At 47.5% G+C, this 12,763-nt stretch overlaps 1 protein-coding gene across 2 annotated transcripts in view; it reads right to left on the bottom strand.

The window, feature by feature from the left end:
- The window catches only part of LOC134949482 (uncharacterized), a 48,547-nt gene extending 37,485 nt beyond the window's left edge, over nt 1-11,062 (bottom strand). Inside the window, exons 1-2 of one of the 2 annotated variants that reach the window (XM_063938076.1) lie at nt 10,904-11,062; nt 7,095-7,196 (exon numbers count right to left, since the gene is read on the bottom strand). In XM_063938076.1, coding sequence (XP_063794146.1) covers nt 7,095-7,196; nt 10,904-10,997 — 196 coding nt within the window. In that variant the 5' untranslated portion in view covers nt 10,998-11,062. Of the gene's footprint in view, nt 1-7,094; nt 7,197-10,600; nt 10,851-10,903 lie in introns of those variants that run through there. The other variant, XM_063938075.1, reaches the window with a different exon arrangement.
- Nucleotides 11,063-12,763: the final 1,701 nt, after the last annotated feature.

Raw genomic sequence — 12,763 nt, 5'->3', positions numbered from 1 at the left:
ATTATTATTTCTGCCCGCTTACTATTCCATGCTGTCGACATTTACTCAGTTTCTGTCGGCCGTAAAGTTCCTGCTAGATCCACATCGGGGGCACGTCAGTACATGGTCATACATATTCACAACACATTACTGTCACTAGGGACCTGACGGGTCTGGACAATCCACTTGCATATAGGTTATGTATATATGTGTAGATATGACTTTATATATGCATGATTACGATATGGGTGTTTTATTGTGTATTACATTATGTATATCCATGAATGCTGAAATAATGGTTATCTTCTCATGTGGTGGTCGCTCTGTTGATTAAGCTCTAGATTGGCCGGGACGAGTTGGTTTCGATCCTCTCAAGGAGTCCGAATATTAGTCTCTTCACAACGCGGAGAGAAAATGATGACAATCAACTCCTGGTCGATGCAGAGTCCGGTCGCAAAGGATCATACACAGGCAGCTAAGTGAAATTTTATTTCTATACTTTGACCTTATTTGCAATGTATGCACTTGAGGGAGTGTCGTAGTCGGGTAGGCATCCGGTAGAATTATATTACCCAGAGTGGGTAGGCTTGCCTATGTTTATTTTTCCTTATAACATTACAGCAGGCTGCCACGTGACAGCAGGTGGTGTGACTAGAAAAATGCAGAGGAGGTCTCCGGGAGATGCTGGTGGGAGGTATACAGCTGGTTGGTGTGACCTCTGTTCAGTCAATCTCGGCGGTATCCGCTGGGAAGTCTAAATTCGTGAGTTAACCTCCTTCACAACGGTTGGTGACGCATTCTTTTGTGGGATGCAGTCGTTTAACCGGTTCGAGACCGTTCTTTTTTCCTTTTCTGTGTAGACAGTGGAAGGTGAAAAGGTAAGTGTTCTGCAGCCTTGTTAGGTTCTCAGAAGTGGACGTAGTTGCTGTTTCCACTACATACACCACTTGTTGCTGAGTCTATCTGGCTGGTCCCCTCTCCGGTGACCACTTGTCTACTAATTTTCAGTTAGTCCAGGAGTAGACTAGGACCTGTGAGTTATTCATAGAAGCCAAAGGGGAACATTCTGAGTTACGGTTGTTTCCCCTTACCGTTTTTCTAATAGATTTTGCCTCTCCCCTATGGAAGGGAAGGTAACACGCAACGCCATACAGAGGTGCGTCACGTTCAGGACAGTGTCTGGTTGTCCCTGTAAGACGGTGCATATCGTTGTTTATCTCTGACTGTTCTTCGGCGCAGGAATTGGCCTGTTCCCAACGACGCAGATGTCAGAAGTGGGTTTCAGAGTAGATACTGACCGGTTAAGGTTCGTGTTTTCCTGAGGAAAGAGGTCTGAGGATCCAGAGTTGGATCGGCTTTGAGGTGACACCTCATCAATAGGTTCCATTAATAAGACAGATGGATGCGGCATAAGTGGACTTTTTTTCGGAGAGCAGGTCTAATACCAGAGTGATTTTCATGGGACCAGTTTGAAAGGTGGTCCGGGTCTCACCTGCGCATGCACCGAAATATAATCAAAACGGCCAGGACATCGCTCCTGTGGTGTCTGCTCGGTTCTTTCCTTCTAGAGGAATGAAGGTTAGGGATCCAGGTTTAGAATTTGGTGTCCGTGCAATAGATCTCCGAAGCTGGGGAGCAGTCCTTTGCAAGGGACGTATTTCCAGATGATGAGGTCAGGTTGGGAAACTTGTCTGCTGTAAGTTTTTTTGAATTAAGAGCTATTTTAGACGAACGTATTCTTCGTGTTCTGCCATGTTAATTCTGCCAGAAGCCTTGTCAGCAATGGCGTAAGTAAGCCGCTAGGGCGGAACAAGGAAAAAGCAGAAGATGCACAGTTTGCAGTTGAGGGGGAAGTCTGGTAAACGCTATGTTAGCAGTCTTCGTTCCGGAGGTAAACGACGGAGAAATAGATTTCCTTTGCGGACATGATATTCAGCCCGGAAAAATACTGTCATCATCGAGAAGCTTTCCCAGACGTGACAAGTCTTTGTGGAGTGTCGCAATTGGACATGTTGGCGTCTCGCCTCAACGAGAGGCCTCGAGGAGATTGTTCCAGGTTAAGGGACACTCAGGATATAGCAGCGGACATCCTCGTGACACCGTGGGTGTTTTTAGTCGGTCTAGGTGGCCTCTCCGCTTTCACTTTTCTGACAGTGGTAAACGTAAGATGATCGATGGTTCCGATGATCCTCTGAAATCCGGTCTAACCAGAGATAGTTGGCTATCCAATTTTCATGGTTTACTCATAGAAAATGACTGCCCTCTTCCTTTACGTGAGGTAATGTTACAACAAGATCGGGGCGTGTATCAGGACTTACCGCGGCTGCGTCTAACGGCGGGGCGGTTGAAGGTCGTATCCTAAGCCGAATGGGTGTTCCCAGTGAAGTCGTTTCTTCAATTCTTCAGGCTAGGCAAGAGCTGACGGTACAGCGTTACAACTGTTGTTGGAGTAATTATGTGTCTCGGTGTGTATCCAGGAAGGCTCCTATGGAGGACTTTCAGCTAGGTCCTGCTTATCCATACATTACAAGCCGATGTGGAGGCTAGCCTATTAAGTTTCTTTACGAAATTTCTCTTTTGGAAAGTGGTCAGGCTTTTGACTTTGACGTCCGCAAGGCGGGTGTCGGAAGTGGTGGTTTTGTCTCACAAGAGCCTTGTTTGATCTTTTAGGTGGATAGAGAGGAACTGAGTACTCGGTTGCAGGGGCAAACGCAGGATCCAGTCAGTGGGGTTTCCATGTGTATGTGTGTACATGTGTGAGTATGTATATGTATATATATATATATATATATATATACCAACACACACACACACACACACATATATATGTGTGTGTGTATATATATATACATATATATATATATATATATATATACAGTACATATATACATATATATATATATATATATACACATATATATACATACATACATACATACATACATACATACATACAGCACAGCACACCCATTCATTCATACAGACACACATACCGTACCTCGTACGTACGTACGTACGTACGTACGTAACGTACGTACACAGAAGCACACACACAAACATACATACACACAAACTTATCACACTGTATACAGTATACAGTATACATTTTGAATATATAGTACTGTACCATCAGGGGCCGGGAGGCGGGAGCAGACGGCTGCACTGTGTGGACGGACCGACGGAGGGAGCTGCTATGGCTGAGCATGCGCAGCCAGCAGCTCCCCCAGGACATTCTTCATGCAGAGAGCTACATAGCTCTCTGCTGCTACAGTTCCGCTGTCGCGTACGCGTACGCGATCGTGGCTTTTACTGAGACGGAGACACTCTTGTCTCCGTCTCAAATATAAAAATGTTGGCTCATAAGGTGGGGGTCTCCAGGTACTCGGAAACCTCCCCTGCGTGCGCCACTGGGTTGGTAGTTCTACCAAGAGTGGTTTCTGATTTTCGCAGAAGTCGGCCTATTTTGATGCCGGGGGTTACTTAGGCATTAGCTGGTTCAAATTCCCTTGATCTAGCCAGGGATTTGAGTATACAAGTCATCAATTTGGCTCAGTTTGGAGAAACAGAGGCCCTGTTTATCTGGTATGTTCCCAGCTTACTTTGGGAGACTGCGTTATGCAGTTTGTTACATGCTGAATCTGTGATGCGGTTTGGCATGTTCGTTCTAAGGCTGCTTTGCCGTCACCGAAGTCGGTGGAGGTTCCTTCTTTTGGGAGGATGGGCTTTTCTTGGGCGAATGCCCGAGGAGTCTCGGCGGTTCAACTTTGCCGAGCGGATTCTTGGTCGGGGTCAAACGCTTTTGCGATGCTTTACAAGTTTGATACTCTGATTGTTGGGGACCTTACGTTTGCTCATTCGGTGCTGCAGTCGTCCGCACTCTCCCGCCCGTTTTGGAGCTTTGGTATAAACCCCATGGTCCTTTTGGAATCCCCAGCATCCTCTAGGACGTATGAGAAAATAGGATTTTGGTACCTACCGGTAAATCCTTTTCTCTTAGTCCGTAGAGGATGCTGGGCGCCCATCCCAGTGCGTACCGTGTCTGCAGTTATTGCTTTTGGTTACACCCTGGTGGTGTGTCTTCTCTATCTGGCGGTTGCTACCGTTGTTCATGACATAGCATGCGGGGTCGTATTTTTGCTTCTGTGGACACACGGGTTGTGTTACATATTTTCTCAGCATGTAGCTGTGTTTTGTTCATGCCGTTGGCTGGTATTCTACTGACTGCCACGTTCTACGGTGTGTTTGAGGTGTGAGCTGGTATGACACTCACCGTGTTTATAACAATAAATTCTTTCCTCGAAATTGTCCATCTCTCCTGGGCATAGATTTCTAACTGAGGTCTGGAGGAGGGGCATAGAGGGAGGAGCCAGTTCACACCCAGTTTAAGTCTTTATAGTGTGACCAAGCTCCTGCGGATCCGTTTATACCCCATGGTCCATTTGGAGTCCCCAGCATCCTCTACGGACTAAGAGAAAAGGATTTACTGGTAGGTACCAAAATCCTATTTTCTATTATACTGGAGGTATCACTATATACAGTATTTCCATTATATTGGAGGTACTACTATATATGTTTAGCCTTGCCTCCAGATAAAAAACAAAAAAAGGGGCTGTCGTGTGGCCACGCCACTAGTGTCATGTAGCCACTCCCACTAGTGTCTAGTGTCATGTAGCCACTCCCACTAGCAGCATGTGACCACGCCCATTCTTCATCACTCAGTACCACTAAGGAAATATTTCTACTTGCACCACTGGCCAAACAAGAGGGGTGACGTGGGGTCAATTTGCCTGTATCACTGTATGTGTGGCCAGTATACAGTAATTCTTTCAATATGACTCTGAATTGTCACATACTGTACACTTGAGGTGTGTGTGGTGGACAGAGTTGGAACTGGAAGAACTAGGAAAGCTTCAGATGAGACAGGTATGGAAAAGAGGATATAAGAGTGTAACAGCAGGATGATCACAGAGAGGATGAGAGAGGGAGAGAGTCATTGATATGATGGAAAAAAAGATTAGCGTACAAATGAACCAAATGACTATAGATGTGTCCTCCTGCACTGTTGCTGCGGGAGACCGCATCTCCCGGCGCGCATTGCGGCATAGCACATCCTCTCACAGCGTCCAGCTCCCCCATTGAATGCTATGGTAGTGGGGAGCATGCGTATGTATGTGCACTATCGCCGCTCCCTGCTACCCCTGCTTATGAACCTCTGCCGGCTCCACCGTGCAATTATGGGTAGTGGAAGCATCGCTCCCCGCCACCTCCGCCGGCTTCCGTGGGATATGCTGCATGGGAAGCAGAAGCTGCTGCTACCATACGTATGTAAGCGGACATATCTGTGGGTATCCGGTCTCTAGGTCGACAAGACTTAGGTCAACAGTGTTTATGTCGACCACTATTGGTCGACAGTAACTAGGTCGACAGGGTTTCTAGGTTGACAGGGTCTCTAGGTCAACTTGTTCTAGGTCGACAGGTCAAAAGGTCGACATGAGTTTTTCACTTTTTTTTTCTTTTATTGAACTTTTTCATACTCTACAATCCACGTGGACTACGATTGGGAACGGTAACCTGTGCCGAGCGCAGCGGTTTGCTCGCCATGCGAAGGGACACGGTGCACTAATTGGGGTTCCCGGTCACTGTACAGCGAAAACACACACAAAAAAAAACGATTTAAAAATTGATTGGGCGTTTTGGGCAACTACTCCACATTATCTCTACCAAGGCTCCCCTTTTCCAAACGTTGGAGATAGCTAAAATGGAGAGTGATAAAGTACCAACTAATCAACTTATAGCCATTCTTCAAACACAGCCTGTAACATGGGAATGTGCTGTAGTTGGCATCCACACGGACAGAATACCGATGCCGGAATCCCAAACGTAAGTATGCCGGGGAGGGTTATGTTTAGGTTGCGGGGGGGAGGTTAGGTTTAGGTACTAGGGGGAGGGTTACGGTTAGGCTGTGAGAGGGGAGGGTTAGGGTTAGGCTGCATGAAGGGAATGGTAGGGTTAGTTTAGTTGCTCAAACCTGTCGGGATTATGGTCAGTCGGGAAACTGCTCTCGGAATTCTGACCACCGATGTCCCGTACCCAACTCGTAACATGACAGAAGAGGATTGACTGGTACTTTGGAGGTCATTCCAACCCGATCGCTCGCTGCAGCTTATCGCAGCACAGCGATCGGGTCCGAATTGCGCATGCGCCGGCGCACTGCATGCTGGACGACCGAAGGCCGTCGTTCAGTAGCGATTGCCTCTGCCTGATTGACAGGCAGAGGCGGTTGCAAGGCGGGAGGGGGCTGGACGGTGGCATCAAGCCGCCGTTTAGGGGGCGCAGTCCGGCCAACGCAGGCTTTGCCAGACCGTTGGGGGGGCGGGCCGTGGCGGCTGCGTGACGTCTCTGTGGCCAGTGGCGTCTCAAGTCACTGCGGCCAGTGGCAGCGACGATCAACTCCCGGCCAGCTGCAGGAGCTGCGCTGGCCCGGAGTTACTCCACAAATACAAAAGCATCGCCGCTGTGCCATGCTTTTGTATTTGTGCAGGCGCCGGACTGAAATGCGATGCGGACTAGCCCTGTGCTGAGCGTCCACCCCCCGTTTGTTAGGGAAGATGATCGTAGCTGTGCTAAATTTAGCACAGCTACGATCAACTCGGAATGACTCCCTTATACTCTCCACTTCATCACTCTCCAATCTTTGGTAAATCTCCACTGTGAGAGACTTATTTAACTTGGAGAACTTGGCTATTCTAGTGCGATCCATTGGTCCAGTGAAGTGTATCTCATATAAAGGCCAATTAGGGTACTGAAAGAGTGGTCACAAGGAAAAGAGTGGCTAGAGTCACAGTCCTCCACGGCAGTAAATGCCACAGGCCCCCATCTGCCAGCATGATGCCGTATGTCCATCCTGCGGGTGTGATGGTAATGAGAGGTATAATGGAGAAGACATACTGAATGAGTCACCAATAACGCTTAATGTGTGCGTGCTATAAGGACCCTGTGGCATATTTGCTTGTACGGGGAGTAGTTAAAGTAACTTGTTATTAATAGACGGTGACATGATCAAAGACACATTATTACATAACATCTCACAGAATGGCATAATCAGGAAGTCTTACCCAGCCATGTATCACGTATCATGCATTGGGCCCCGGGGCCACACGTTGTGGTGGTCTTGTCTACACATTCATCAAAACACGAGAAGCATTGCAGAGAATGACCTATGAACAAACACAGGTAAACTTCAGTAATGCTTACTTCCCAACGTGATGGATCTGTGGAAGCTGCTTCGCTCAGGTCTTCCCATTGGTTTGAGCAATATAATGTACAGTAGCACCCCAACTTATAGGTAGAAAGAAAATGAAGCAGTGCTACATACTGTAGTTGCGTAGGGCTAATAAGATAACCTTAATATAATTACTAAAATTAAAAACTATTCCTGTGATTCAATCATATTTTCCCACGGCCTTCTCCCTTAGTAGCATTGTGTCTTGAACCCCTAGGAATTTTACATTTTATATTGATTTTAAAACGTATTTTTTTTATCTTGGACGTATCCATATGCTACTCAATTTGTATGGGATTGTATTTAAGAAATACCCTTTCTCTTCCGTGACTCTTGACATGTTGGAAGATACTGTTATGTGCTTGATCCAGCATTTCTAACCGTGAGTTGGAAAACGCCCAACCATTCACCTAAGGCACAAAGATACCTTTATGTGTATTTTTCCCTCATACCACTGTGAGTTGGGGTACGACTAGGGTGGCCAATCCCAGGATTTAGGCCTAAAATTGGCCGGGATTCAATCCCAGGATTTCGGGATTAGAAAGCCCCCTTGTTTTTTCAATGCAAGGCAGCATGGAGCGTCCTCAGGAGGCTCAGATGCTGCCCAGCTCCTTCCTCCCGGCTCCCCCTGCCCCCAGCTGTGCGCACTGCGCAGCGTGACGTGAAGTCAGAGGTCATGCTGCACAGTCTAACGCCAGATGCCCACCCTGCCCGAACCGCACATGGCTGCCTACAGCAAATGACCCACCCGCACTACAAGACGATGGTGAGCAGTTCTGTGGGCTAGGAAGGGAGGGGGGGGGGCACTGAATATTTTAATTTTAGAATCGTCAACACAATCCCGGGTATCCCGGGATTGATAACTTTTCAATCTCGATACCCGTGCATATAGGAATTAAAGATACCTTTATGTACACATTACTGCTTCCTTTCCTGTCAGTACGGTATATCAGCTATCACTCTTATTAAAAAGAAGGTGAAGGGTTCCATGTACTATCTTTACATTGTTCCAGAATATAATACACGAGAGTGATATCCCTAACCCGAATTTAGACATACTGCACCATTGGAGTTTTTTTTGTTTTGCTGTACATGATACATCACATGAGAGGAACTTAATGGAGGATTCAAGGGGATTTTTGAAAGATCAGTCCTTCGGGAGATTCCAACCCTAGAAAAGGGAGGTTTGGTTGTAATTGTGCATTGTATTCTAGCGCTGTTGGTTGTATTTTCCATTTGTTTGTGTCACTGTATACAACTAAGCAGACAAATTAAGTGCTGCCCTAGTACTTTCATTACTCACAGGTACTTACTGACTGGCTGTGCAAACTTTCATACTGCCATTTATATATTCCACTTTCACCACTGACACACAGCACAGGTACAGTACAGACCACGCCAATCTACCCTCACACAGTACTACACCATGTATACACAGCACAGGTACAGCACAGACAGCAGCAGCACCAGTATTCCCCTCACACACTACTACACCATGACATGTATACACAGCACAGGTACAGTACAGATAGCAGCAGTGCCAGTCTCCCCTCACACACTACTACACCATGACATGTACACATAGCACAGGTACAGTACAGACAGCAGCAGTGCCAGTCTCCCCTCACACACTACTACACCATGACATGTACACACAGCACAGGTACAGTACAGACAGCAGCAGTGCCAGTCTCCCCTCACACACTACTACACCATGACATGTATACACAGCACAGGTACAGTACAGACAGCAGCAGTGCCAGTCTCCCCTCACACACTACTACACCATGACATGTATACACAGCACAGGTACAGTACAGACAGCAGCAGTGCCAGTCTCCCCTCACACACTACTACACCATGACATGTATACACAGCACAGGTATAGTACAGACAGCAGCAGTGCCAGTCTCCTCCTCACACACTACTACACCATGACATGTACACACAGCACAGGTACAGTACAGACAGCAGCAGTGCCAGTCTCCCCTCACACACTACTACACCATGACATGTATACACAGCACAGGTACAGTACAGACAGCAGCAGTGCCAGTCTCCCCTCACACACTACTACACCATGACATGTATACACAGCACAGGTACAGTACAGACAGCAGCAGTGCCAGTCTCCCCTCACACACTACTACACCATGACATGTATACACAGCACAGGTATAGTACAGACAGCAGCAGTGCCAGTCTCCTCCTCACACACTACTACACCATGACATGTACACACAGCACAGGTACAGTACAGACAGCAGCAGTGCCAGTCTCCCCTCACACACTTCTACACCATGACATGTATACACAGCACAGGTACAGTACAGACAGCAGCAGTGCCAGTCTCCTCCTCACACACTACTACACCATGACATGTATACACAGCACAGGTACAGTACAGACAGCAGCAGTGCCAGTCTCCTCCTCACACACTACTACACCATGACATGTACACACAGCACAGGTACAGTACAGACAGCAGCAGTGCCAGTCTCCTCTCACACACTACTACACCATGACATGTATACAGAGCACAGGTACAGTACAGACAGCAGCAGTGCCAGTCTCCTCCTCACACACTAATACACCATGACATGTATACACAGCACAGGTACAGTACAGACAGCAGCAGCACCAGTCTCCCCTCATACACTACTCACCATGACATGTATACACAGCACAGGTACAGTACAGACAGCAGCAGTGCCAGTCTCCTCTCACACACTACTACACCATGACATGTATACACAGCACAGGTACAGTACAGACAGCAGCAGTGCCAGTCTCTCCTCACACACTACTACACCATGACATGTATACACAGCACAGGTACAGTACAGACATCAGCAGTGCCAGTCTCCCCTCACACACTACTACACCATGACATGTATACACAGCACAGGTACAGTACAGACAGCAGCAGTACCAGTCTCCTCTCACACACTACTACACCATGACATGTATACACAGCACAGGTACAGTACAGACAGCAGCAGTGCCAGTCTCCTCTCACACATTACTACTACACCATGACATGTACACACAGCACAGGTACAGTACAGACAGCAGCAGTGCCAGTCTCCTCTCACACATTACTACTACACCATGACATGTATACACAGCACAGGTACAGTACAGACAGCAGCAGTACCAGTCTCCTCTCACACACTACTACACCATGACATGTATACATGGCCGGATTAACAATGGGGCGGATGGAGCTGCAGCTCCAAGCCCCCAATGAAAATAGGCCCACAGGGTCTGCTGAACTTGGGGATAGTATTTTGTTTTCCCCGGCTTGCACAGCATTTCAGCAGTTGTCCACGGACCTACCTATATAAAATAGCCACCGCAAAATTTTCCCTCCTATGCCCTGTTCGTCGGAAAAAGCAAGAATCCCTGACATAATACTGATTGCAGTGCGGCGCTGCACAGGGTCTAAGCGCGTCCTTCTCAGCATGTGATGTCACACCAGGGGCGCGGCTTCTACAGAGCCCAGGCCACCACGAGTCCCGTCGCTCCCCCTGCAGCATCCAGCCATAGGCTTCCGACTAAACAAATTTTCCTGATGCCTGGCAATGGCAGGGGACGCATAAGAGCCTGGCCACCCAGGAGTTCCATCTGAATACTACTCACCCCCTTGTGGCTGGCTGGCTGGCCCCGGCCTCCCCAGCCACCTTATTACAGATACCGTGCGATCTGTCACTCCCCTTGTGTCATGCATAGGCATTAAACTGGCTGCTGTTGAAGGAATCCAGGTTCAGGAAGCACTTGCAACGTAGTCGTCTCCCGCGGAACATGAAGGATTAGGGGATGTTCAGAGAATGGAAGGTCAGAGAGTTTATCACTTGGGGTGAAAGGGCAATACTTTTGCCAATACTGTTTTATCTGCTAAGCAGTAGACCTCCAGTTAAATAACCATGTCATGTTTGAGACATAAAGTATGTCAGTTGGGGATGCCCTATAATCACGTTCTATGCTTTAGATTATTTGTAAAAGTACATAGGACATTTAAAAAAAAAAAAAAAAACTATTTGCAAAGAGATCCTTCATGTAAGTAAAAAATAAATCATTTAGTGTTGGTTATTCAGTTGTGACACAGGTAAGAGCAAAGCGTTATACAGTATATGTGAATGAAAGTATCTGTAAGCATAGCACAAATAAGTAGGGATTAAAATGCCAGTGAACAGGATGCCGGCAGTCAGAATACCGACTGCAGCATCCCGCTATTCAGAATCCCGACAGGGGGAGGGTAAGTATAGTTACCTTTCCCCAATGGTCCCCTAACCCTCCCTTGCAGCAGCCTAAACCTACCCACCCTCTCCACAGCCTAACCGTCCCCATGGGTGCCTAAACCTAACCCCCCTTTCCCGCTACCTAAAGCTAACCCTCCCCCCTTTCCCACAGCCTAACCTTACCCCTCCCCGGGGGTACCTAAACCTAACTCACCCTCATCCTAACCCTAACCATCCTCCCGCAGCCTAAACCTAACCTTAATCCCCCCCCCCCCCCATGGCTTACCTATCCTGCAGCCCGACATGCGCTCGCCCAGGATTATGGCACCGGGCTTGTGACCCTATTGAGGATGTTGGTCTCAGTATATGTGTAGTTGTTCGGAAACTTGTGTGTTACATGGTATAACATACAGTATGATGGGGAAATTGATACACATGTAAGAGCAGGGGTTACACGTACAGTACAGGTAGAATAAAAACAAACTGCACATACAGTAAGGAGGTGGTGGTATCACTGCAGTGCAGAGTGCTATTTGGAAAAAATATTTCTGGGGTGGTGATGCTTGCATTTTTCTACCCTAATCACCTGCCTTGGGTAATTCTGAGTTGATCGCAGCAGGACCTTTGTTAGCAGTTGGGCAAGAAATCTAACTCTCTGCACATGTTATATCTGCCCCACCTGCAGTGCACATGGTTTTGCCCAACTGCTAACAAAGTTCCTGCTGCGATCAACTCAGAATTACCCCCATTGTCCCATTTAGTCTGTTTTATTGCAATGCAGTGTTTCTAGAATTGTCAATTTACATTATTTTGTAGTTTTATCAGTGGCGGAGCTTTCTCCTAATAAACAGTACATTACTAACACTGGTGGAGCACTGCAGAGAGAGGTGTCTCTAGAAGCTGCAGGGGGCCACTTCAAAATGTTGCTAAGGGGCCCGCAAAGTTCTAGTTCTAATTACACCCCATGACACATGCCACGCCCCCACAATATTGGTCACACCTCCACAACAGTCATACCCCCACGGTGATGGTTACACTCACCGTGGCGGCATACAATAGGCCCTTCATATATTTCCGCTCCAGGCCCATGTGGCCCTTAATCTGGCACTGCATGTATACACAGCACAGGTACAGTACAGACAGCAGCAGTGCCAGTCTCCTCTCACACACTACTACACCATGACATGTACACACAGCACAGGTACAGTACAGACAGCAGCAGTGCCAGTCTCCCCTCACACACTAATACACCATGACATGT

This window comes from Pseudophryne corroboree, chromosome 8 (genome assembly GCF_028390025.1).
Source record: "Pseudophryne corroboree isolate aPseCor3 chromosome 8, aPseCor3.hap2, whole genome shotgun sequence".
Taxonomy (NCBI): Eukaryota; Metazoa; Chordata; class Amphibia; order Anura; family Myobatrachidae; genus Pseudophryne; species Pseudophryne corroboree.
The sequence above is the reverse complement of the archived record's forward strand: the minus strand, read 5'-3'. Positions and strand labels throughout refer to the sequence as shown.